Source organism: Pholcus phalangioides, unplaced genomic scaffold (genome assembly GCF_987345545.1).
Source record: "Pholcus phalangioides strain wild (caught in Gottingen) unplaced genomic scaffold, Ppha-v1.0 ptg000008l_1, whole genome shotgun sequence".
In the NCBI taxonomy this organism is placed as follows: domain Eukaryota; kingdom Metazoa; phylum Arthropoda; class Arachnida; order Araneae; family Pholcidae; genus Pholcus; species Pholcus phalangioides.
In genome coordinates this window covers 48,649,402-48,676,960 of record NW_028301601.1, presented here as the reverse complement: position 1 = coordinate 48,676,960, position 27,559 = coordinate 48,649,402, and the positions used below count along the sequence as shown (strand labels likewise).

The 27,559-nt window shown below is 41.2% G+C and overlaps 1 protein-coding gene across 3 annotated transcripts in view; it reads right to left on the bottom strand.

Moving 5' to 3' along the window:
• Nucleotides 1–18,130: 18,130 nt before the first annotated feature.
• The window catches only part of LOC149084428 (uncharacterized), a 410,069-nt gene continuing 400,640 nt past the window's right edge, over nucleotides 18,131–27,559 (bottom strand). For all 3 annotated transcript variants that reach the window (XM_089234820.1, XM_089234819.1, XM_089234818.1), the window contains 7 exons: nucleotides 27,231–27,297; nucleotides 27,012–27,112; nucleotides 26,772–26,901; nucleotides 25,535–25,576; nucleotides 25,051–25,104; nucleotides 24,447–24,483; nucleotides 18,131–23,890 (listed from right to left, as the gene is read on the bottom strand). In XM_089234820.1, the coding sequence (XP_089090946.1) occupies nucleotides 23,040–23,890; nucleotides 24,447–24,483; nucleotides 25,051–25,104; nucleotides 25,535–25,576; nucleotides 26,772–26,901; nucleotides 27,012–27,112; nucleotides 27,231–27,297 (1,282 nt within the window). In that variant the 3' untranslated portion in view covers nucleotides 18,131–23,039. The remainder of the gene's footprint in view (nucleotides 23,891–24,446; nucleotides 24,484–25,050; nucleotides 25,105–25,534; nucleotides 25,577–26,771; nucleotides 26,902–27,011; nucleotides 27,113–27,230; nucleotides 27,298–27,559) is intronic.

Below are 27,559 nucleotides of genomic sequence, written 5' to 3'. Positions count from 1 at the left end.
ACTGTCAACTGACCTTTATCGGCTTCTGGCCGTAACTTAATTTAGAGCATCTTCACGATACCAATTGTTGAGTTAATATCGACATCTTACGCTCCATTCTTGGTGTTGTGTAAAAAAGAATAGCAATTTTGATCCCCCCCCCCCCCTTTAGACCTCGGAAGTGAACGAGGAAGGGTGCCGAGTTTACTCTTTTTCTGTTGAAAAAAAATCAATACTGGGCGATAGTAAATTTTCGTTCATACTTGAGGGCCGGGTTGCTACATATCGAGATCAGATCCAAAACCCGGGGGGGGGGCCAGTGCCCGGACGGCATTTTTGATGGAACAGCAAATTTATAGGTGTAAAAAAGGGTGAATTGCTAGAGCACTGTCAGACCGCTGCCATTTGCATGGTGACGAATGCCCCCTCAGCTTCATATTCCCCTACGCCGATGGTTCTCGAACTTTTGTCTTCCACGGCTCCCTTGCCTTGGTTGACAGGTATCCGCGGCTCTCCGGAATAATCTTACAAAGCACCGTTTCATAGTACTATTGAATAGGCCCACATTAATGAAGACAGCTCATCGCATTCTCTATCGGTGGTGTCCCAAGGAGTGGTGCACACTTTGAGACACTGTTATTCACACACTTTAGAGCACTATTGATTCGAATCGGGAACAGCGATATTAATTTCGAATGAGCACCGAAAAATAATTTAACGCTACTTGTTTCGTTCAGATCAGTGCTTGCCGAAACCTTCCGTGGTTTAAATTCCCCCCCCCCCCCCCATGAAAAGGACCCCCGGTTTCCTGCCAGTCACTGCATATCAGCCGCTGTGCGTTCGTGTGGGCATCGTGCTGGACTGCCATCTTGAAGATCTAGGTTCTAGTCCTGTCAATGCACAGTGGTGGTCGTGAATGCGAGCCGGTCTTCCATGTAGAAAACTCCGCAGACCCACAACATGGAAAAATTCACGCATTTACCATCTTTACTTCAAAATACAGAAGACAGATATTCTGACATCGTATGTTAGTCGTATAAAGGAGATTCCACCGCGTATCGTACTTTCCCATTTGCGTACACCTCCCCGTTAGCGGGCGAACTGTTTGGTCCTATGTTTTGCACGTTATCGAGAGGTTATACTGTATTATTTTTATAATTTCACATTTTTAATGACGACAACGATGTTCGACGATGCTTTTGCTCATTCGGTCGAAATACCGGTAATCTTGATATTCTTTAACAAAATATGGCGCATTGGAAGTTTTTGTGGGTATGCGCTCGTTCGTTAAAAAGAAATTAAAACTTTACAACGCGGAATTGCAAAATAAATAAATAAACGCCGCAGGGCAATCATTCCCTGCGTGCCTCATCAGAAAACGTTAAATTATTTGCCGCCAAGTCAAAACAAAGCATCCTTTGCGTCAACATCGTCGTCGCATTGAAGCCGAGAAAAGGTCTTCTCGTCATTAATAATAAGGTAATTGGTGCTTTTTGTAATTACAGCGATTACAACGTGTGATTGACTGTGTGTTGAGGTGAAACATTCTTCCCTTGTCATTTCGATGGTGGTCTTGGGAGCGGCTGGTTGTGAACTAAAACAACGCTAGGAAGAAGCGACTCCAAATAATGGAGGTTTTATAAATAATTTTTGATGTCCTTTGTCTTTGAGAGAAGCAATTTCAAGTGTATTGATATTAATCAATACGTGAATAATTTCCTTAAATGTGTTCAGGGGTCCCTTAACGTTGACGATAACATGTGGTTTTGTAAGTTAACCAACATGTGTACAGGTCTCCGATATTCAAGGTTTTGCTGTATGTATGTATTTTTTTTTAAATCTTTGACATGTTTTGCGAAGTTAAAATGATTTCTTACTTTCCTCTGTCAAATTTTGTTTATCGCACCTTTCCAAACCGAGACAAGATATTGTATGCATGGCGCCCACAACAATGGGGCTGATGAGGCTCTGGGCCCCCTTCTGGACGATCCTTATAATTCTATGTTTCTTCAATGCTCTAAATTCCCTATAGAGGGGCCCAAACAAAGATTCCAGCCTAGGGCCATGGCGGTGGAATGGTAACATGTTCGTCTTCCACCAAAAAATGAAGGTTACTGACAGGGTTTACGGGTTCGATCTCGGAGAAGAACACCGATAGCAAGTTCTCTTCCTCTACCAAGCCCGCCCAATCACTGATAGATGACACCTTCATTTCAAACGGAACTCCATAGGTAGGAAATTAGTATGGCAATACGAGAGACTGCAGTTGGTGTGCGGTAAAGTTTCTTGGGGGGGGGGGCATTATTGTGTGAGAGGCACTGAAATTCAGTCAGACCGTAGTATAATGTCTATCAAATGGTATGTGAGATTTCATTAGGCCTATTTGTTATTTAGTCATCATTGTTGATGGTATCATTTTCTCCCGTTTCTTAGAGATAACTGTATTATGAGTTACGTTATTGAACTTGAGTAAATTTTTATCTGAGTTTTACATTTCCAAGTAAACGATTAAATTGGATGTGCAGCATGACCCCTACTTCTTGCCAGCCAGAAAAATTATGATCAATTCGTTATTTTTAAACACTCTTTAGCTGCCCACTGTACTTTCATTGACATACACCTTGTTGCATAACACCCCTATGAGAATTATTTGTTAGAAACATACTTTCGTTGAAACGGACAACCTATAGCCCCTATTACTCTGTTATGACATTCTACTGTATAAGGACTTGTCCAGTTACGAGAAAACTGAATTAATTTTGTCACGTGAAGTTACTAAAGAAAAGAAAATCCAACGGAATCGCTGTGCATGTGAGGTGGTTCTCAAAATATGGCGAAAGTGCACAGACATCGAGTTGTGACATGCGCATTGTGAAAATACATATTCCAAAAAATAGTGTACAAACTGTTTCTTAGACGTAATTTTCTTTACAAAATTTCAGAGTACTCTGGTAGTAATTTTAATTTTTTTTTTTTTCCAGTTCTTCATTCAATTCTGTCCTATGTCATTTCTTAATTTGTTTCGGATGGTATCTAACTTTTTTTAAAAATCAGTGTTTGTAGCGGAACCTCAATCTGGCCGTGTCCGAGCATCAGCGTGGGAATAGCAAGGCTGGACAAATCCCGCGGTGACTAGAAAGTCAGTTTTGGCACCTAAAATTTTATATTCATCATTGCTAAAATGAAGTGTAAGTAGGAGACAATTTTTTTTTGATTTCGTAATAATGTGTCTTCCAACATGAGAATGGTTTTTTCAAGTCCCCGAAAAGTAAAAAAGAAAAAAAAATTACCCAGGACTTGTTTTTGTTGGAGAAAAACATGCTTCTCGCTTAACGAATTTGGCTGATTAATAACCTAAATTATTTTTTGATTTGTCCAGCCCTGGTGGATAGTACAACTTTTATCGAGATGTACATTGCAACACCAGCTGCTGAAGAACCATTTTGACAATAACAACACACCACACCTGACCGTTGTCTTTGGGAATGCCCCAAAATGTTACGTGCGGTGATCGGATCGGAAACTTTGGTGAATTGAAAGCACATCCACATATCGTTACTATGGCTGAACGAGCACTTTTGTTCTTTCACCTCGCAGTCAACACAGCGGACAACACATTTAACATTTCTTGTGTAAGTTGTAGTTGTTTGTTTAAATGGCTTCATATTTTTGTGATGTTTCCACGAATTACGAAATTGTGCCATGCTAATTGCATTATCATTTTGCCTTGACTGGCTGTCATAGCCATTCTGCGAGCAAATTTCCCACCTGTTGGATGAATACAGTGTCATCTATCTTGAGTATTTATTTTCCTCTTCGCCATTCAAAATTCCATTGCCTCAGGAACATTGACGAATGGTAATACAACTTTCCAAGTCGTTCCGACACTTCATTCACTTTGAGTTGAGAAAAAATCATAGTTTAAAAAAAATTGATTGCAGATGGCAGCACTACACATATAACAAGCATTACACAGAAACAAACTTCACGAAAGGTTCACTATACGTACACACACGTTCCAACATGTACCAATTCGTTAGAAGTTCCGCAGAGGAATATAGACGAGGTGCATGTCTGGTTTAGTAGTAGAGTTTTGAAATCAGAACTCTCTGGTTATAATCACCCCGAGTATTGCGAATCAATTCTAATTAAATCGCATTAATTCATTAAACACATTGTAATTGCTTAAGATTTTATCATAGTTTTTGCAAAACCGAGTCCCAATGAAGCATATTGAAAGGGTAACTAGGGAAAACATCTTTATTATATAGTTAATAATAACATTAAGGGGGAATTCTCAAACACAAAAAAAAATATTTCCTCGAGTTAAGCTATTAGAGTTAAGTTATAAATTAACTAAATTGCAAAAGCTGGTTATTATTTGAAATATAAGAAATATTTATATCGGGTTAATTACATTAATAAACATTTTATTTTAATTATATTAAAAGTTTGAATGATTTTTCAGAAATTTTAATTGCTTTTAATGTTATTAAATCAAAAACCGGTACCAACCAAAAAAACCAGTTTTTGGTTTTTTACCAACCCCGATGGTAAATTAAATTCGCTCACCTAAGCAAAGGTATATTCGACATATTTTTGCACGTTTTTATTTTGGAGAATCACTTACGACCCCCCCCCCCCCCCCAATTCATCGACCTCCACCTTGGGAACCACTGATTTGGGCACCTCAAATTATTTTTAACCAGGTGCTGGGTCGAAGGCTGCCCCCTCCCCCCATGTATCTGTCTTGGCTTTCATGAAAGAAGAACTAGCAGAGTTTAGCTATGACCCCCCGAGAGATATTTTTCTAAGAGCAAAGCCTCTCTTTTGCAGTGGGCCAAAAAAATTCGTCAGTGAAACAGGTGACCGTTAATCAGGGGTGTGAAATGCACACGTTTATTATATGGTCGTGAAAGAGGGGTGACCCCGCATCTGAGGGCAGTGGCGTAGCAAGATCTGGTGGCATCCGGTGCAGAGTTTTGATTTGCCACCCTCTTGTCCACCTAAATATAAAATGAAATTTACCGAGGAAGCAATTTTTGTGTTATTCAATTGGTTAAGTAAAGAGGGCATAACGTTAATTATTGTCTAAACATATTTTTATGAATGAAAAACATGAGTAAGGGGCCGTTCAAGTATTACGTCAGCAAATTTTTAGACATTTTTGACCCACCACCGTCAGCGAGTCAGCAAAACTCTGACACCCTCTCCCTGCTTGTGAGAAAATTTCGTTATTAGCTCTGCCCCTGCCTCCTAACATACATTGGTGGAAACAGAGACGTACGGGGGGGGGGGGGGTGCTCGTGGTCCCCCCGACGATCAAAATTTTTTTTTTTGATGCAAGAAATATTTCTTAAAAAGAGTAAAATTTCAGAAGGAAATACCTTTATATGTTATAATCAATTTCTATTTATTTCAATGCTATTTTGAAGAACTCTATTTTTTTTCAAGAAATTCATTGGACCCACCCCTTAAACCAGGGGTTCTAAAACTGCTCCGCGAAGCGGTGACCCTGACAAATGTTTTTCCGAGGAGATTTTTTGTTAAACCGCTCTGGGGGGGGGGGAGCAGGCGGAGCTCGCAGATAAGCATTGATTAGCGAAAGGGGGCGCCGCGGGTGTAAAAAGTTTGAGAACCCCTGCTCTAAGGCATATGTGATAAAACCCTTGGTCCGCGGACCAAATGTCGCCCTGGGGGTTATGTGATGTGGCCTGCGCCCCTGAAACCTAATTTGCTAAAACGAACTAAGCGGCACATTTACAGATCGCTTAAGTGACCCGTGGCACAATTCCAGAGCATTTGAGCGGCCCTCGGTACATTCGGCAATTTCTCAGTCTGACCTCAAAATGTACACAGAAACCAAACTTTCCTTTTTTCCAACTTGATAAATAGCTGAAGAAACGTAGAATCTTAACGATACCGAGCGCTCACTACCCTAAACGCGCGAACGTATTTTACTTACCTCTCATAAAAATTAGCAATAACACAAGCTAGAAAGACATCGACCACTCATCGGGTTTACGGTGGACGCCGCCAGGCTGCAACACTAATCAGACCCCTCTAGATTCAAACAATGACGGAATTCCCCGCTGTTCGGTATAACCCCGCTCTCCCCTAAGCGATCCGTGGCACATTTAGAGACCCTTCGAGCGACGTGTGGCACAGATTTAGAGCACTTAAGCGGCACCCAGTGCGGTTCTACATCACTCGAAGTTACCCACGGAACATTCCCAGATTACTCAAGTGATCCGCGGCATAATTACGGATCACTTGAGTGATGCGTGGCACAGATCAGTTGGATTCGCGAAATATTTAGAGATCACTAAAGTGGCTCTGTAGGGGGATTTCTCGATACGGAAACTGTTTTTCCTAGTTTTTGCCACACCGAGTAAGATGCCATTAAGCCTATTTCATATTTTCATGAAGGATGGTTGATGACGTAAGCATAATCAACCCTCCCGCCCCCCATCGATGCTGACATAATACTCGAATGATCGCTAACGTGCTGTATTGAAATAGACCTGTACTTGTTTACTTTATTGTAGGTTCTAGACCGTACCTACCCACCCCACTGTCTAAAACGTTTCCGCACCGACTATATTATTATGTTCGGGTTGAAAATATCTTGTTGCACAGAACGACTTGGGGTGGGGGAATCACCAGGACCGGTTTGTTTACTCGAGCACCAGCACATTTCAAAAGAAACGCGACAGAACACCCCCTCCGTCCCAAGCACCACACAATAATACTAAATCATTACAGCATCACATCGTTCACCCGCAATTTGCTGCAATCAGCGATTTTAAAAATTTATAACGGTGTTCTTTGTTTCCACATAAAACTTTCTTCCCCCTAAATGTTGCCGCCCGGGGTTTGCTTCCCCAGTCCCCTCAAATATTCCGGCCCTGGGGGGGGGGGGTGGTGGTATCGAACTTTGGGCCCGGGTCCCATTGCACCAACGACTATTGTATTCGACGATATGATCAAAAAGAAAAAGAAATCTACTGCTATCCAAACGTGACCGCCAAGTATGAAACTGGGCAAGAATATAGTTTGTCAATATTCCCCACGAGATATTCAACACTAATCTTTATATTGCGAATCTCGTCTCGGCATTTGTAGCTACTGCCGATTTCAGTGTATAGCATCGTTACCGATCATTTATCGGCAAGGACCGATGTGAACAGTTAAAGATGCTACTTTCCGAAGGCCTCTCTCGATCTACTGTAATTAAAAGAAAAAGAAACCACGAATTATACATATCGCACGCGTATGGCTATTAATAAAAAGAAATTATAATTAAGAAATGCGAGTAAAAATACTGTGTATAAATATGCTGCACGCATACATATTCGGTACACCCCTTCCCACGATGTTTTAAAAGCTTCACTTACCTTGTTCTGAAGGAATCTCCCGCAGCGACAGGAATTTGCATTTCGCGACCCACTGTGGTGTCGAAAGAAAGTAAGAGCAGTTGAAAAATCTCCATAATAGATAAATTAGCTTTAGTCAGACGTCGCTGTTCTTCTTTGAAAGGTCACCTCTGAATTTCACTCCCACTTCCGAGAGGCACATTCCTGGAATAGGCTCCTGTCGCGGTTACAAACCTGCCAACTCCGGATTTTTCATCCTTCCTCCGGATTTTGGCAGAAAATTATATTTTACGCGAGATTTCACGTTATCGTGACGTCAATGACTGCCGTCGTCGTTAGGGAAAACCCCAGCTTTGTTTGTGCGCTGTTGGCAAGGGTTATTCAGCTGGAACACAACGACTTTGTTTTGAACCCCTGGGGACCGGTTCTTCTGAATATGCTTGGACAAGTGTCTGTCCGGTTACTGCAAGGAGGAAAGGCGTGAAGTAGTTGCTGCAACATATTTCGCGCATTCCGAGGAGGACATCAACTTCATCCCGAAGAAATACAGAGATGGTGGGAAAAAAAAATGGCGTTCGAAAAACGATGGAGGTAATAACAAAGGAATTAACAATGGAAAATTCCTAGAATCATTCTATCGTAACATTCGTGTGTGGAAAGATGATTCGGGAATCAATGTGCGGGAAATGTCGCCAAGTTTTGTGACTCTGTAATGATAATTTAATTTTATCTAGTCATCTTTCGGAGGGGGAACAAAAAGCGTTTACGAGAAATCTCGAACCCCATAAAAAGACGTAAGTACTGCCCTGGCCTTACTTAGATGGGTTCCAGGGTCGCAACTAGATACTTTGTACTTTGGCAAGCGCGCAATTTGGCGCCCCAACGTAATGCAAGTCACCAGACCTACCTGTACCCGATTTCTTCAAGTCCCGTCTGCCCCCCCCCCCCCCAGTTGCGGTCCTGCGTGTGGGTACAGACGTAATCAATCCCGAATGACCGTGGTGCATCTCTTTCCATTGCATCATCCCACGTGCCCCCAAACGCTAAACATAATTGCCTTTTAGATGCCATTCAATGTATATATATTGCTCTAATCGCATCTTTCTTCCATTGCATGCAATTTTTTAACGGTTTTCGTCGCAGATAAATATTTTCAGAAATTCCATATACGTCAGTTGCCGTTTCTTTCTTTTTCTTCCACTCCTCAGTGGTGGACTGGAGGGGGAGGGACTCCGGCGCTCATCTTACGTCGAAAGGAAATACTCTGCATACTATCAGTTGCGAAAGATAACAGCTACGGTTTCACAATCGCATAAGTGGGGCGGCTCGTGATGATCTACGAAATATCCTCGTTTCGGCGCTAACGTTATAGGAGAAACTATCCTTCCACTGGATGGACTTGACACACCCAGAATTCCAAATGGTCGATTTGTGTAGTTTCGGTGCATGACAGATATATTCGTCTTGAGATGGGAAACGAACTTGACACGGGGGTGTGTTTATTGATGCTCCAGACCGGATTCCTGCGATAATATTCCCTACTGAAGTTGCTGCATACCTACGCCTACACGCGATGTGAATGCGTCTTTGAAGAATGATGCAAGATTCTCCTTCCTTGCGCCATGTTATTTTTCTTTTTGATTATAAAAAAGTCCCTACTTTTGGGGCAAAAATGTATTCAAGGATTTTACCCGGGAAAAAAGACCATTGCTTTTTTTTTTAATGTCCCAAATTATATCTTAAGCGTAATGTGCGCAAGGATGGACAAAATTCGCCAAACAGCTAGCGTTAATGCGGTCTTCCCACCTCCGAAATTAGCCAGATGCTTTGACTATATTTCCCGTGGATTGTGTAAACGTCACGTTTCGGGCCGGATGGAGTGGGTTTTTGTCCGCAAGTTTTGATTCGAGAGTTGTAATGACAGGTAGTTTAACCTACTGGTTGGCCATGGTTCGCGCGACGTTTACGTTTCTGTATAGGGCAAAAAATCCTTACTTACTATTTTACTTTCGTCGATGAAAACTCCCTTTTAGATATACTTTTGTGCGGTATTTGGATGCGCGCGCGAAAACCTCCCGAATTCTCATTCTCTAAAGTTGGCAGCCGTGGTAATTTCAAAAAAGGGTAAGGTGGTGATAATTTTCCACGCGTGACTTTCAACTCTGAAATGCTGCTCCGTAGACATCTCTGCTCAGAGCGGACGGTGGAAAAATGCATTCGGTTTGACGAATAGTAGAAAAAAAAAAACGCCGCTCTTCCCATCTTTTCCCTGGATTTCTCAAACGTCGAATAAAGAAACCGGTTTCGGAGATTCATCGCCGCTACTCCAACTGCACGTCGTTCACATCCGTTACAAAAAACCCGTATGCTAAGGGGGGGGGGGGGTCGACGTATTTATTACAGATGCGGGCGAATAGTGACACGATAGAAACCAGCCCCCACAACCGAGTTTTGTCATTGCGATCGCGGCAGCTAAATATTTCTATTTCGCGAACACGAGATCGAATCGCAGCGCTTCGATTCGGCTCGCCTTGCCTTTCTGTGTTTAGCGAAGAATCTTATCCGCAGCCGCGAAAATCGTTACGACGCGGTTTATTAATTACCGTCGAATCCCGTTTTAACGATCACGTTTCTAATCCCCCCCCACCGGAATTCCTTTATAACGCAATTTCGTTAAAACGAAGTGATTTCTCGGAGTTCGCTATAACGTGTTTCGACTATTATTTACAAGCCCTCGACGTGCGTCGGTTAGAGGAGGAGCGTTCGACCCCGTGCTGCGATTCGGCCCACCGTATTTTCGATGCGATGCAGATTTAGGGCCGATCATTCCTCGAATTCGCCATACAGGGCGCGGCTCCGCAATTTACTGCCGAACCGTCGATACTAGGAGCACACTTCATATCAGAAGTACCCCAAATAATATAAACTAATAATTTGCTCATTTATTAAAAGAAAAAAACTTTTCATACGGTAAAGGGGGGGGGGGGTACACCCTGCGCGGAAAAGCCCCAGAAGAAAGTTGTTGCCCTGTCTCTCCCGACGCGCGACAAAAGAAATTCTACGTTTCCAAGTGAAATATTCGCCGAGATATTCGAATTTAAAAAACGGAGACAAGCGTATCAGTAGGACCTAACGCTATTGCTTGCATCTATCGCCCTCGGCTGTGTCAGTTCCCCCAACTTTGTGAATTCAAATATCTCGGCGAATATCTCCCTTGGAAACGTAGAAATTTTGTCGTTGCGGGGTTGGCGCGGTAGCCCGGGTCGATAAGATAATCGTCTAAAGCACCAAAGGATAGCGTCGAGATTCCGATGCCCGGGTCGTCCTTCAGGGAAAACTTTCCCGACAGGAAAGTGGGACCGGGAGTCCCACAACCGAGGGGTTAGCGCACCAACCTCTCGGTAGGTATAAAAAAAAGCCTTCCGTTCGGAATAGGCAGATAAATCGTAGGTCCCGGTCTGATTAGCCCTCGTGTGCAGAAAATGACCTCGGTGCGACAAAAACGACCGAACTTTTTTTTTGGCCTTTAGAGCGACAGGGCAACAACTTTCTTCTGGGGCATTCGAGCGCAGGGTATCCGTATAAAAACGATTTATTTTTAATAACTAAACAGCTTCTCGCAACACGAATGACGTATCTCGGGTCCACGCGTTATTTTGATATGTTTTCTTATTGGAATGAACGCCTCTAGAATGAACCGTTCGCCAGTCTTCGAATCACTCTTTTGGTCGCTCACACGCTCGGATATTTGCTGTGTCTTTAGGTCACTCGCGCGCCTCCAAACTCTCTCGCGCTTGCAAATTCTAGGTCGCTCTTTCGATCACTCAAATGTTAGCAAACTCTTTTGGTCACTCGTACGCTTGCAAATTCTTTAGGCCACTCTTCTGGTTATTCACCGAACAGGGTCCCTCGCTCTGTTTATCACTGACGCGCTCGCAAACTCTCTGACGTTGGTCCCTTGCTGTAAACGCACAGGAAAATACGCTTCATGCGCATGTGTCTTCGCGACGATGAAAAGCGCGTCGAAGTACAATTCGTCGCGACCGTTGCTTACGAACTTCGGGTGCTCGAACCGATCCGCAGGGACTCGAGGCACGAAACTTGGCTTTCAGGCCGGTCTGGGAAGAACCGAGAAAATTGGAAAGACGTTTCGGTCTCTGCAGTCCAGCTTGACGGCGCTTTGCGTTGCCCGAGTCACCTGCGAGGGAGATGTTCAGTTTTTTGGCCCATAACAGGCGGACGCAAGAGTCGGCCCGGTACTTTGAGCACCACTGATCGTCGCAGCAGCGACGCACCGCGGGAGGTCGATCGAGACAATCGACTATTCTATGGACCCATATCGATAGTCTGCCGAACCTATCGATGCAGCACCCGAATTACATCGATTGCCGACCGTCGCACTCCAAAAAACACTAAAAATCCAATCCACTCCGAAATTTCACCAACACTACTTATATACCAGTCGAATGTCGTTTTGACGATAATCTTCTAGATGAGTTTACATAGGGAACAATGCAAGAAATATATATTTCAGTCGAACCTCGTTAGTGCGTCACCCCGCTTACCGGATCACTTTTTGTCCTCAGGCACAACTTTTTTGCTCTCCCAAGAGTGAATAATTAACGAGGTTTGACTCTATATATTAATTCCAGCAGAAGAGCATTTCCATTTTCCGGTGACAGAGGGCGCCACCAAACGACGAGCACGCAGTTGGCGTTACGGTGACCATACGTCCCGTATTTTAACGAGGCCAACTTTATTTTGCGAATCAACGATTTAAATTATCTTTCCAACTCAGAAATCGCATTACGATAATCAAGAGTACAAATGAGAATATTCATCTCAATTATTCGTTTTTCAATTGTCCGAAATTTCAAGTTGCGATTGGCAACTTATCTCATCACGAGTTGGCGACTTTGCCAAATTGGGAATGTCCCGTATTTTCGAAGCTCGATTTCCCGCGCTCAGTAATATCGATGCAATTAATCGATGATTGCGTTTGTGCACATCGGTGATCGATAGTCCGCGAAATATATCGATGCAACGACTGCCGGATATCGATGAAATGATAGCCGTATATCGATTTCTCATCGCGTCCATCGATTACCTATCGCGACCTCGACGCGTTCAGAAAACACATGCGCCGCAGACAATTCATTGAAAAAAAGGCATTAAAAAAAAGGCATTAAAAAAAAGGCATTAAAAAAAAGGCATTAAAAAAAAGGCATTAAAAAAAAGGCATTAAAAAAAAGGCATTAAAAAAAAAGTCCCGGTCCCGAAAATTCGCAGAAAAAAAAAAAAATACCGCTTCCAGTTCGGTCCTCAAAAGCGACGCCATTTCAAGTCATGTCATCTCTGACATGACTCGAAACAACGTCAGTTCTGGCCCGTAAAAAGAAATTACTCCGTGCCAAAAATGACGCGTCCCCGCTGCAATGAAATTCACAAACAAACATTCAAGAAAGCGTCTTTATTCCGGCTCCTCCGCTGCAAAAACAAAAAGGGGACGCGTCCTTTTGGCACGGAGTTATCGCCCCCACCCCGACAATGCAAATAGTAACACAATCTCTGCGGAAAAAATAAAACGCTACTTACGTTTCTTATCATTCTCTCGCAACACGGCGACCACGTCCTCGAGAAAACAAACCACCGATGATTCCGTCAAGAAACTCGATCGCTCCCTTGACGCTGTTAAATGAATGCGCATCGTCCTCTTCGTTCCGGCTACGCTGAAATAAACGAATAAAACGAAGACAAAAATGCCCCACGACTCGCTCTCGTCACAGAATTCGACGATGCCCCCGCTGAAAAAATAATAATAGGACGGCAAACTTCTCGTAGGGGGCATTCACAAACAAAAACGTTCCCAAATAATAAACACCTCGCCCCTCCTCACGGAAATCCCAGTTGCGAAACAAATATTTAATTAAAGACGCCATATATTCGTAAAACCAATACAAACGAAATCTGCGCACGCGTGGGAAGAAACAAAACCGATAAGAATTCTGTAAATACAAACAAAAACACGCGACAACCATCGTCTTCTTTATTCCTCCGCTGAAAAGAAACAAAGGGGAGTCCGTCCTTGACGCGGAGTAACTAATCATTCCGAATAAACATAATTTCATCTCTGCGAAACAAATAAAAACGCTACTTACGTTTCTTCCGAACAGCGATCCCCCTATAACGGAAACAGAAAAATAATAATTAAAACCACATCCTCGAGAAAAGAAACCACCGCAAGACTCGAGTGAAATCAATTCGCGTCGTCTTCGTTACGGCAATTCCCCCGAAAAGTTTGCCGCTCCCATAAATGATTTTTTTTTTTTTCTTCCCAACGTGGGCATCGTCGAATTCTCCGATTGGTTTATTTATGCCCGCCTTCTAGCTCTCTCACTGGGCATTTTTGTGTGTTATTTCAGAGTTCACAACCAAACGTCAAACACGCCACAAAAAAAGTCGCTGTAAACAAAAGTAAAAAAGGGGCGCGTTGGAGTAAACGTAAAATATCAAATCCAGCAAAAACAATCTCGGTGCAGTGAAACCTCGCGACGACGGGACACAAATCCAAGAAAACTGCACTAACGGGGAGCGTCCGTTGCGGGAGGTTCCACTGCAAATTCGATAACAAAAAAATAATCTCGTCAAGTAAACACAATAACTTTTATCTCTGCGAACAAAATAAACAAGTATCGTAGGCGTAACAGAAAGTCTTTCGCAACACCTTCGGACAGACCAAACAAAATAATCAAACGAACAATAACAAGCGTCTTTATTTCGGCTGAAAAAGAAAAAGAGGACCTTGGCACGGAGTAAACATAAACAAATATCTAATTGAGCAAGAACAAACCGGGTGCAGTGAAACCTCGCGATAAAATCCATGAAAACTCTACTGACGGGGAGGTTCCACTGCATCGAGAAATTCGATAACCCACCACGTAAAAAACATACATACATACATACGTGAACGAGACTTCCTTCTGTGTGCTCGGAATCTCGTCGAACACTCAAATAATACTCTTTCCGGTAGCGGATGAACAAATTACGCGTGTAACACAATAAATAATTAATTTCATCTCCGCGAACAAAGTAAGGAGGTACAACATCTTATGTCTCTACTATGCGCGCGTTTCTTTCTCGTCGATAATAACTGACCGAACAAAATAATCAAACGCCGTACTTCTTTATTTAGGCTGGAAAAGAAAAAAAGAGGACGCGTCACGGAATAAACGGAAAACATAATTATTTACCTTCCGCAAGTAAATGTCAAATCGAGCAGGAAACAAACAAACGTGCACGAGGATAATAATCTCATCAAATAAACATAAATACGTATAAAGCGGTAATTTTCATCTCTGCGCCCACGTACGTCCGACCAATCGCATTTCTCCCGTGCGCAGCTGAAACATGTGAAAGAACGAAAAAAAGACGCGTCGCGCTGGGCACGGAAAATGCCTTACAAAATTAAAAGACACATAAACTCGCGACTATAGATATCAACGTCGAACAATTCCAAAAAGTCATCCGTCGCGCTCGCGACGGCGGAAATTGCGGCAAAAAACGTTCGGAAACGCATTGCGCATCCGTGAAACGAACGACGAGTTTGACACGAAATCTGCAAACGGGAAAAAACAAAAACCGCAACCAACTCAAAAAGAACGGCCACGTAAACGAAATCGTCGATACAGATGCGAAACGTTTCATCCGATTCAGGACGACGACAAACATCGCAACGGAATAAGAAAATATGAAAATTTACACCGACACCGTCGTTTTCAACAAACGCTGGAAAAACAAACAGGAGCCGCGAAAAAATGACCGGATCAAAAAGAAAACGCGCCGTTACCGCACATCACCCGTACACACAACATCCCGAATGCGACGGTTTTCTTTTTCGCTTCCACCTTCGCTATATCGAGGGCTGAAAACAAAACCTGCTGCGCATAACAAATTAACGCGGACATAATATAATAACCCCTGAACGGAGATCGATCGGCCAACCTGCGAGCGCTAATTATCATTATTATAACGCGCATTCCAACAACAGTCGCTGCGAATAATCGCCGCCGCCACCACAAAAACATCCGAAACCGAATTCATTTCGAAAATCGACTCGTTACTCGAGGATAATAAATAACGACGATCGCGCGGAGTGAAGCGCTACATCTTTTAATCGCTCATTCTACGTTATAACGAATACCGTTAGAGCGAAAATCTGCTTTCTAATCTAATCCTCTTCAGATAAGTTAACGTACGAACAATGTATGAATACCTTTTATAACTAAGTGATTTCTCCGGTCTCTTGGCGTTCGTTATAACGGGATTATACTGTAACACTAGCATATAATAACTCTAGAAAACAATATTACTGCACGGCGTGTTTGATTCCAATCCAGTTGCGGTACATCGTCCGCGCTCGGTTCCCATTACCATCGCGCAATATGATAATTATGACATAATAGAAGAATTATCGGAATCGACAAGTGTTATCGAAAGACTTACCCCCATTGAACGATCCCGCGACGAAGTAAAACACACAAAGAACAAACGCTAACGGCACACGTCCTCCCGGAATGAACACCGGAAGCGAAATGACCGCGAAATTCGAATCGGACAAAGAAGCCCGTTCTGGGTCGTTGGTGCTGATGATGATGATGGTCTGACATCATCTAGCGAGTGACCAGTTTTGGTCTGACCAGGTCGTTTCTCAGATGGCAGCACCCACCCGGCAGCGGAATACGATGTCCCGTTCTCCAATGTCCCGTTAATTCGGGACCGTTTCTGTAAACTAGACAATGGCCATCGCGCGACCTCTATCGAGTGATCACACGTGCTTCATCTCCGCATTGACAATACTCCGGAGACACCACAGAGGCTCCGGTTCTATTTCGGTTTTTTAGATGGCAGCATCAACACTCGCTCGCTCCGGTGTTGGTGGCGATGATCGCGGAAGAGATACACAATGGCCATCGCGCGACCTCTATCGAGTGACCACACGGTGCCTCCTCTCCGTGTTGTCAATACTCCGGACACAAAACGGAGGCTACGGTTCCTAACGCGTTTTGTAGATGGCAGCATCGACACTCGCTGAATAGCTCTCGGAAAAACAAGTATCGAAACCTTTCCGACACGTGACCTTTGCAGATTGGGGCGGGACGTGATTTCGCGGTGTTTTTCCCGTTTCTCCAAGTGCTTCGTTCGTTGACTTTTCCCGTTTTTCTTGGAGTTGCCGACGACACCCGGTGTCTTTCTTCTCCGTTTTTCCTGGTGAGAATCATGGTGTGTGCGTTAAAGCGAGCAGTGTACACGGGTGTGACCACAAGTATTTCGGTGCCATATTCCGGAAATGCAAAAGAGTTTGGCACTTGGCTACAATGCTCTGATAGTTGCGGGGCCAGATCAGAACATGCGTGCGTTTGTGGTGGGTGAGTGAAAAGCGACATCTCTGGGAATAACTATTTGTATTCGTCGGGATGAATTTGATAATCCGCGAGAGGGATTATCACCAACACACCCGTTTCCTCTGCTGACGAACCAAGAAAGATTATCAACAAACGGCTATACGATGCTGCCACCTCTTGGGGTCGAAAAGAAGACGCCTTTCTCTTCCGTTTGTTTCTTGTCTCACAGATGGCAGCATCACCGCCTCTAGGTAATCTCTCCTATTTTCCAACCACGGTTTTGTTTTTTATACGCGTCACGACTACGAGTCCCTTTCGCGTCGCTAGGGGGCATCACCATCCCCACCCGGAGGGGTCGACGCTAACGCAAGTGACCGGCTTTATACCCATGTTATTTCCCATAGAAAAATCCGATTCCAAAATTGTCTTGTTTGCGTAAGAAGACTGTTGTCCGTTTCAGCGTGTTTTGCAATCGCATTAGCTAACGTCCTTCCAGGTAGAACTTCATTTCGCGACTGAACCGAGAAACCTACAACGTTCATATTTAAGAGCCTTAGTAAGGTTACGAAAGTCCCGAAATTTCAACAGCACGACATAAGCCTTTCGCGTGTAATCGCCTGTCAAAATGGCTGCTTCCGTCGTTCTAGTGTTAAAGGGATTGAGTTTGACATATACTAATTAAGTAAATTCAGTTTGGAATCTTACTTTCAGAAAAAAAGTGCTTTCATTAAAGTTAAATTATTTTTATATAACTAATGTGAAACTGATGTTGCCAATTAGAAACATTGGCCGTTGAAAGCTTAAAAGAGGTTTTACTCACACAAATGCAATTTCAAAATATAATTTGTATTTTTTTTTCTCTTATTCATGCTGACGTGGATTAATGTAACAGTTGGATGTTACACAAAATTCTGTCTTTCATAACATTGAATTACCCTTCGACCATGAAATTTATTCTCTGGAATGTTTTACCATGTAAATGATACACGAATATGTAAGTAATGTACAGCTACGAAAACAAATAAAGTGTCCATTATTTATTCCCATATTAGCACTGACGTTTTTGGACTGGTCATTCATATTGTTGTTTAATGTTGCTCTTTTGAATGTAAATAAAGTACGTTACATAATACGGTTTAGAAACTGTGTTATGTAACCATAAAAAAAATATAATAATTACGCCCGAGTGGCGCAGTGGTTCAATGCTCGCCATCTACTGTGAAGGTTACCGGCAAGGTCCACAAGTTCGAATCCGGCCAAAGAATATCTGAACTTCAATAGCGACATAATTAACACACATCAAAAAAGAAACTACTAATAATGAGACGCTGTTTTCAAGATAATTCATTTTTTTATTGAATTGTTTTTCCCCGATTAAAGCTCACGAAATAGAAATAAAATAAGATTCCAAACAAAAAAAAAATCAACATGAAAATAACGAACGAACTCGTAATACAATTGCACGGTATTTCTCTCTCCCTGAATATAATAACAATAGGAATACTTGTTACGAGTACAATAAATATTTTGGGAGGGGTGAACATTAAATAATTCGACACGAATGTTATACAATACAATGAGCATATCTGTGATATTGCACGGAATCGAATAAACATTTTATAATGCAATATTTGAGATTTATTTGAACTGTGTGGGAATATGCCGTGGCAATAACATTGAATAATTTATGACAACATACTGGACTGAGACGATTGAACTTCCTTTCACGTTAAGCACTTTGTGACACAACTTCTCTCATTAATGATTACATCATTTTGTACCATTCACCGCAATCTAAAGCATGATCTATGATTTCAAAGGAACAAAATAATTCTTCCATGGTTTTCCCAGACTCTTCCAACCTATAGCCATGTTCACATGTCACCTCACGGTTTAAACACATATGCTTTGTAAAAAAACCCAATATATTTACAATGTAAAACAGATACATATATATTTTTTGATTCGTCCCAAAATAATATATACAAAAAATAGCAAATTATTTAGTCGGTCTGATTAAACATAGAAATATATATATAATGAAATATCATGTACAGGGTGATCTAAAAACAACAGAAAAAAAAAAAAAAATTCGGAAAGTTAAAACGTAGACATTAGCATGATGTGATTGATTCCCATGAAAAGGGCACGATATTGCTTTTTGTTTGATAGCGAAAAAAAAAAAAAAGAACTATATCACTGCAGAGCCACCTGTCAATGGGAAATGCAAATATTCTGGCGACATAATTTTTCCCATTATTTGAAAAGAAAAATTCTTTCCATGCATTTATGCAAAATTGCATCATGTTACTGTAGGTAATTGATTTTGTACTTTTTCTGTAACTTTCGTATCACCTTGTACTTATATAAAAGAAGAAAGAAAATTAATTAATTATGAATAAAATGCGTACCGGAATGTAAATTCTAAAAACTGGTGCAAACTAACATTCATAAAAGAATATGCTTGATGGAAATTATCGAGTCAGTTCAATGTTACAACAATGTGGAACATGGAGATGAATGAATAAGCTCGTGCATGCACATAGTAGACATCGGAAAGTCCTTCAGGCTAAAATAAATTACAAACGAAGAGATTTACAGCTACGACACTTAAAGAGCGTATAGTGTACAAAGATTTTACGAACAAGGTCAATCTCCGAACCCCTGGGTAAAAATTCTCAGTGAGCTTTCCTCTTATCCTTGTTTTATGTAAGGACGTCTCAACATAATGGACCCCGGGAAAAGGATGCTTTGGTAGGCCTCGCACTTACATATAATAGCTCATATATTCATCTCCTTACTCTCGAAACTCATGGTGTTGTACCAGATCTCATCGTGCAGGCTCCTTACATGACATGAGGACATGATCCAGACCTCGCATTAGAATGACCCTAATTCTATAGGAATCACTGATGGATTCTGAAGCAAGAGTCGCGGTTTTTCTTCACCACATCTTACTTGAGAGCTTCATTTCATATCTGCATTTTTTTTTCACAGCTCCCTATTCCTAACCCTTAAAAACCACCCGTCATGTGGTTTCCCTTAAAAACATTTCCGCCCATCGCAATTCCCCCCGAATACTGTAGAGCGACATGGCCCCAGAGGTTTACAACCACTGAGATCTATCTACTTTACTATGTCGAACAGCTGCAGTTCTCTGCGTTAGCAAACTATTTCAGGTCGAAATATTTTCCTGAGAGCAATTCATATTTTAGTCATGAGCGAAGCAACTTGGTTGTCATTCATAGCAAATAATGACGTCAGAGTGACAAAGAACTTTAAATGTGCTTATTCAATTGCATGCTGAACCAACAGAGAAAGCAGGATGATACTTTACAGTAAAAATATGAAAAAACGAAACAAGAGGACAACACAATATGAAATTTTGTAGCGGTTAGTGTTGCATTTGCAAGATCTCATGAATTCATCGCGATAATCTTGTACGTCAATGAAAATGTTAGCAATTATGAATTGGGTGAATAAATAATGTCCCAATGTCAGTCCATTAAGAGTGTCGGACTTAATACAGATGTTTCCCATCAAGAACAATTCTCCAATTGATAATAATACTGCTCAATCGCACACGCACCCGGTAAAACATTCCTCTGTGGAATTTCTAACGCGATTGGCACGTGCCAGAACGTGTGTTCTGAGTGTACGTGTGCAGCCTTAAACGAAAGCCAGCTTGCTCTCTAAAATTAATAAAATGCAAAAATATAATTTTTTCCAAATTATTGCACTTTGTTTTTGCTTATCAAAGGAAATACCGAAAAACTATTACGTTTCACACATATATTTCACTATTATCTATGCTTTATTTATATGGATTCATACCAAGTGAGTTAAACTGCTAGTATCATAGTGGTCATTAAGCGGTTTATACCGACCTAATTAGACCTCGGAAGTAAGAAATGAATGCGGCTTGACCAAAGTGATCAATTAAAGTAGCGTTTCTCAACCCCGGGACCAGCAAAATGTCTGATCATAACAGGGACAACTCAGAGTATGTAGGTCCGATCTTTTATTTGAACGCTTGTGAATATTATCGACATTTGCGGAAACTACTGAATAATTTCCATTTAATTAGAATTACATTTTCAAATTTTCCTTCGGTCATGTTCTATCTTCATTTTCCGCTGAAAATAGGTTGAGAAACGTTGAATCAAAACAAATAACAATGATAATAGCGTCAGTTGTTTTCTCTCTGCAATAACAATTACTATCATGACGCTTTTGTACTTTGAATATCATGAGATCAAGACTATACCCGACGACGATGAAAAGTTCAACAATCAATAACATAAACTAAACGCATAATAACATTAGGGGATAAATGAGGTTTTGTCATCGAGCCCTAATACCAGTTTTACTGACTACAGAAATATTTTGAACATAGGTAAATCCCATTGAGCTCTGTTTTCTTCAAAAAATCAAACTTTTGGGGTTTTGTTTGTACGTTTTTCTGACTCTTAGATACTGTTTAGTATAACGTCCATGTAACCTATTTCATTGTGGCCATGGAGTTTTCTTCTACACGGGGTGTCCCCGAACTCTACCGCGAAAATTAGAGAGGTGAGAATGCACGTAAAGACAAAATATATTCTGTAATTGCCGACCATTGAATTTTGCCGCTCGGGGCAGTTGCCCTCCTGCCCCGAGTTCCTCCTAGTTCTGGCCCTGATCGTAACACTGGGTTCCATTGCAATTTTTTTTTTTTTTTTCGTTTCGAAGTGCACTACCACTCCTCTCAATTTAGTGGTATAGTTATGGGACACCTGTATATCAGTTCATTGCTCTATAGGCTTTTTGTGGAACGTAGGATGACCCACTCCACAAGAGGTTTCACTGCGTTTTGCACCGAACATTCTTCAAGATTTGGATTTCAAGTATACGGAATGAATGTTATGTATAATTATGGAGTTTATAGAGAGGGTGGTCAAAAAATAACTTTGCCGATATATGAGCCCTAGCGGCCGCAATTTTAACGAATGCGAATGAAACTCGAGACGTAAGTGTTTGAGAGCATGCGCTGGAGACCGAAGAGGAAAACAAAATCCTGTGTGAGAAGCATTTACATCTCTAATTTCATTCGCAGTCGTCGATTTTTGCGGCCGCTAGGGTTTCGTATATCGGCGCAGTGTCATTTTATAACTATCCTGTATATTATCATTATATGGATTCACGACCATCTGGGAACTATAAATTCTCAAAAGATGTAGCCAGATTCATGACCATCAAAAACGAAACAATGTTAATAATAGCCAAAATTATACAGCTCGTTTATTGATTAATTATAGCGAGAGGTTTCTTGACTAGTACGTGATGGTCTTTGAACTTAATGGCGCGCTATTTAATGCCGTCATATACACACCGAATATAGTATTTATAACGGGGGTGCACAACCTCTTGCCAAATGGCGAAATGCCGCCAGACAAATTGTTCCATCCAGGAAGGGAGAAGTGTTTTGGTAAAAATGCATCAACACACGCAATACGTTAAACATATTTCCTTCATAAAAGTATGGGATATCGCCACTTATAACCAAAACATTGTCGAATGCAAGTAAGGTTGCCAATTACAGTGAAAATAATTGTCAAAGACAAGTAAAATTGCAAATTACAGCCGAAAGAAATTTTCAAAGTCTAGCAAAGATGCATGCTACCGCTTAAATTGCAGAGGAATCGCTAATAGGGTTGCTGCAAGTTATATTGGGTAAAAATGTAATTTATTTTTTATGTATGTGACGCATTTGACAAATATGTAAAATAAATATACCAAACGACAATAATTAATTATGATAGAGTCATAATTACCATGATGTAATTTATAAGTCAAGAAAATAATCTTAATTCCTGATATATGATATGGAAAATTTATAAAAAAAAGTTAGGAAGACCAGTATTGGGGGAATGTCCCGTAAAACACCGGTCACATATGGTCACCTCATATATATACTACAGAAATACCGTACGTACGTCGGAATGAAAAGGTTGTGCATCCCTAGAATTATAATATGGGTTTTGATTGCAGAGAAGTGAATCTTTTACATGCTCAACAGATTAAAACCAAAATTCGGATCAAAAGTACAATTCAACGGAAAAACATGACAATGTTGAGTTTGGTTGATTTTTTCCCCACCCTGTATAATAGAAACGCTCGTTAACTATGTTCAAGCTTTCCGAGAGGTATGCGAGATATGTTGATGGACAATATATGTATACATATACAATGTGTGTAGGAGGAATGTTGAACGTCTTCCTGATATACGAAGGAACTCCCTGGCCTAAACCGAAGTCGTATTCCAGGACTGGGTGTGAGGATCGCCAGTCGACTCCCTCGACGAGCGGGAGCCGATCCCTCGCGGGTCCTCGCAGTACACCACTGTCTCCAGGGAATCGGTGTGGTGGGCGAAGTAGCTGTTCTTCAAGGTCCCTCCTCTGTCCTCTAATAAAGGGTCCGACAACAGCTGTTCGTCCGCGCCGCAATCACTGTAGCCCTCGCAAATGGCCCTGCTCACCGAGAGCTGTGATGACCTGAGCGCGGTGACGTCGGCCGTCACTGTCTGGGGAGATGGGTGGAACGTGGACGTCAGGTTCTGATGGTCCGTCGTGTCACTGATTGCACTGGTTTCGATGTTCCGCCACTGCTGCTGCTGGTGGTGGCGGTCCGTGCCGTCCTCGTAGAAGACGGGCCTCTGAATACTTTCGGGTTGTTGGTGGTGCTGAAGGTGGAGGTCGTGCTGGACGACGGCCGGCGAGCCGTCGCTGTAACCGTGCGGTTGCTGGTGGGTGGCGTAACGCCACTGCATCTGCGGGTAGCCGCTTCCGTCCTGGTCCGGATTGTAGAAAGCGTCGACCCTTCTCTTGGATGGACTGTCGTTCATGGACGCCGTCGGCGAGGCCAGCCTGCCGTGCTGGGTGTGGGCCGAGATGTCTGGAGGTGGGGCCTGCTGGTGCTGTGGGATATCGGACGATGGCATTTCCTGTTGGCTTTGGTGGTAAGGATTCAAGGATTTGGAGATCGATGCCCTTTCGATTTGGGAGTACATCCTCTTGATTCTGTCGGAACGCTTCTCGGCCTCCTGATGCATCTTGCTGGCATACGTGTCATCGATCAGTTCGGGTTTCAGAAAACCTGCAAGAACAAATTCTCATAAATCCGATGATATTGAATTATTTGATCAATGTCGGAATTGAAGGGGTGTCAGGAATAACGAAACAAACGAAAATGGCATTGTAATGTATCGAATTAAACATGGGTGTCGATGGGTACATTAAATGGAAACATAACAACAACAGAGTGTGCTTATGCCGACAACACCCCTGAATCATCACGTTGGAATAATTCACCACCTGTTACCCCAGTCGACTGGATTCAAGTGCAAGAAATAGCAAACACACAGACATGATGTAAAGAAAAAAATTTCCAAAACGGGCCCCCTCGAGAAAATTCTGCGTACGTCTATGATTGCAGGGGTATGAAATGAAAAGAAATTTAATTTCAGAACATTAGTAATCAATGGAAATAGGAAATCTAACAGATTCCTGAGACATTCAGAATCCAACTAAGCACAAGGGTTCTCAATAACCTTTTGTGTTCCACGGGCTCTTTGGGCCATTAAGATGAAATCCTGGTTAAAAAGCATAATAACTGTTAGTGACATTAAATACAGGGATTCAACAGAACTTACTTTTGAAAGAGTTGTTTCTACTCGAAATGGACGAAACCTGAAAGAAGACAATAAATGTATTAATGAACTGGAAATATTTTCCAAGTGTATATGTTCTGCGAAAGCCCTAAGTGCGGCGTGACGGGGCCCGATCATTTAGCGAAGTGACTGGAGATCCCTGGCCAGAGCTTGATGTGCTGACGTAAGATACCCGATAGGAGTTAAGTTCATTTGTTTTAATCGCCAAAGTGTGATGCTTGTCTATATATAGCAGCTGAATTGGATTAGCTCCATGTGACGGGAGAGAAAAAAAGTGAAATTTGAGAGAAAAAACTATAATAACAATTACATATAGCTTTTTCTGGTTGATTTAAAAAAAATCATGTTAGCCTCATTGGAAAGATGAGAAAAAAAAAGAAATATTTTATGAAAAAGCTGAGCCGGCCAAAATCATGGGAATGCCCGTTGAAATACAGGCCATATAATCACCCTACGTATATATACAAGTTTCTGGCCCGCGAACAGCAGAAATACCGCATAAAGACGCTCGGACTGAAAAGGTTGTGCACCCGTGTTAAAAAAAACGATATAATTTGATAGAATATTTATTTACAAAAAAAATTACCTCGTGTTCGTGACTCTCACTTGATGTTTCATCCCAGCAACAAAGGATGAAATGCTGAAATAAAAAAAACAAATATACATAAATCAAATATAGATTAACCTATTATTGTATTTTTATAAAAATGAATCGAATTAACAAATATTAATCTAATTTCTTTTACCGGAACATTACGATTTGGTTAAAACAAACACCATCTGGCTTAAGAAGACATCGTAGAATCGAGATAAAACAATGCTTTTTATTCAATGTTGTAAATGGAAATTTTCCCGAAATTAGACGAAATCAGAATTAACTTTACATATTTGAGAAAAAAGTCTTATGTTATTGGAAAATGAACAAAATTGCTTTACGGGCTACTTTCTTGACAATAAAAGACATGATAAATGACAATAAAAGTCTTTTATTGTCAAATAATGTTAGCAGGCTTTGACTGCTAACATTATAACTCTCAAACGTTTAAATGCAGTTAAGTAAGAACACTTACCCTTTCACTGCAGAAAGTGTATGAAAGAAATACTGTGAAACCCTGGAAAAAAAAAAATTCATTAATGCATAATTGTCCGTAATTTTACATACTGACGTCAAATATCACATTAATTTTCCTCCCATGGTCGTCCCTTCTTCATTTCTCAGGACAAGTTACGTAAAAATTACTATAATGATTATACTAATAGTAATAAAAAACACAATTTACTACTCAATACTTCAAAAATGCACTCACTTTTGAAGTCTTGTATTTCGTTCTTTTCCCTATCTCAGTTACGAGCGTTTTTAATGAGCGTTTTTACGAGCGATAAATTTTCGTTAATGATAAAAAGTTTTTCTATAGATCTCATTAACAATTGCACATATTGTAACCTTTCGGTTTTTCAGGATTCGAATCATGTATCTGATATGATATTCGAATCTGTATAATATTCGAATCATCTCACTGCCATTTTTACTCTAATCCCAGATCCAAATATTTAAATCTCTCTTCAAGTGTCGGTAATATACAGAGTGTTTCAAAAAGAATCACCCGATTTGAAATGCGTATATTACGAAAAATATTGAACATACACGCTTAAGATGAATTTTATATTACATTGCTAATCACATAAAGATTTTTTACAAATCAAATTAAAGGTGCTCAATATGTACACTTTAGTATGCACGGCATATGTCTATACGGTAGTCCAATTCGTCCCAAACTTTTGCGAGCATGTTTGAATCCACTGCGAGTGGATTTCTGTGGACTACGTGCGAAACTCTGTCGGATGCGCTCCACATTTTCTTCTGACATCCGGACCCTTTACACAGACAACCCGTATCTCGGAATTGTTTGTACCATCGCTTAATGCTCTAAGTGGTAAGAAGTTCAACACCAGGGTATTGTGGACGAAAAACACCATGAACAGTTGTTACGGACTCACACTTCACGAAGCTTAGAACACGAAACGATTTATGTCGTGCAGTCGCCATCTTGACAACCACTGAAGTGGCGGCCGAAGGAAAAGCGTTACCGCTACCTGTCGGCAACTGCGTGAAACTCGGCATTTCCCTCTTTCTGCCTATACATCATTCGATCAAAACGGATAAAAAGCTAAATAGTTATGATTCTTTTTTAAATCGGACGATTCTTTTTGAAACACTACTTGGATTACTTTCGATTACTGACAATGTATACTGGTAATACTGTTATCAGATTTAATTCAGCCGTGCATATTAGTTTGAAGACTCACCAATATAGACGAAGTGGTAGCAAAAAAGTACTTGAAAAAAATCCTATTAAAATTGACGTATAAAATACTCGCTACGGACACAAGCAGTAGAATGGATGACAGCACAAGCGAACGATGCAATGTCTTTAACCTGTCGGAAAAATTGTATTTGGAGAACATTAAGCCAAATGAATCCACATCAAAAAATTTATGTCACGCTTAAAATTTGATACATGAGCTGTATATACACAACAATCATACCTATTGGAATGTATTTTCGCCTTCTTCTTATGTATAAAATCGACGACCTTCCCGTGATTCCTGATCTCCGATTTCACTGTGAGGAACAGCAGAACCTGGAACTAATGGAAACGAACAGAATGGAAATCGACAATTTAAATGTGTATAATACAGATAATATATTACCGACGTAATTGGTAGATACAGTAAGAATATGAACTGATGAATAGTGACTATTACCATAGTTAAAATCAGAATGGATGAAATATAAGCGTAGAAAAATGTTGATCCCATCGTTAACCACCACCTGAAAAATATAATACATTGAAATCAAAATTTAATAAAGTAGAAGCAGTCTAAAGTTATATATACAGGGTGATTCAAAACTCAACGTACAAACTTTTAGGGAGGTAGAAAACACAAAAAACAAAACAGAATCACATGAGAATGTATGACCGGGAACCCCGAACTTGATCAAATGGAGAATAAACGAAGATGCAGAAACGGCAAGCCAATAATGGGTAGAAAAGCTCTATTTAGCGATACTTTACATGAAGACAGTACAGATG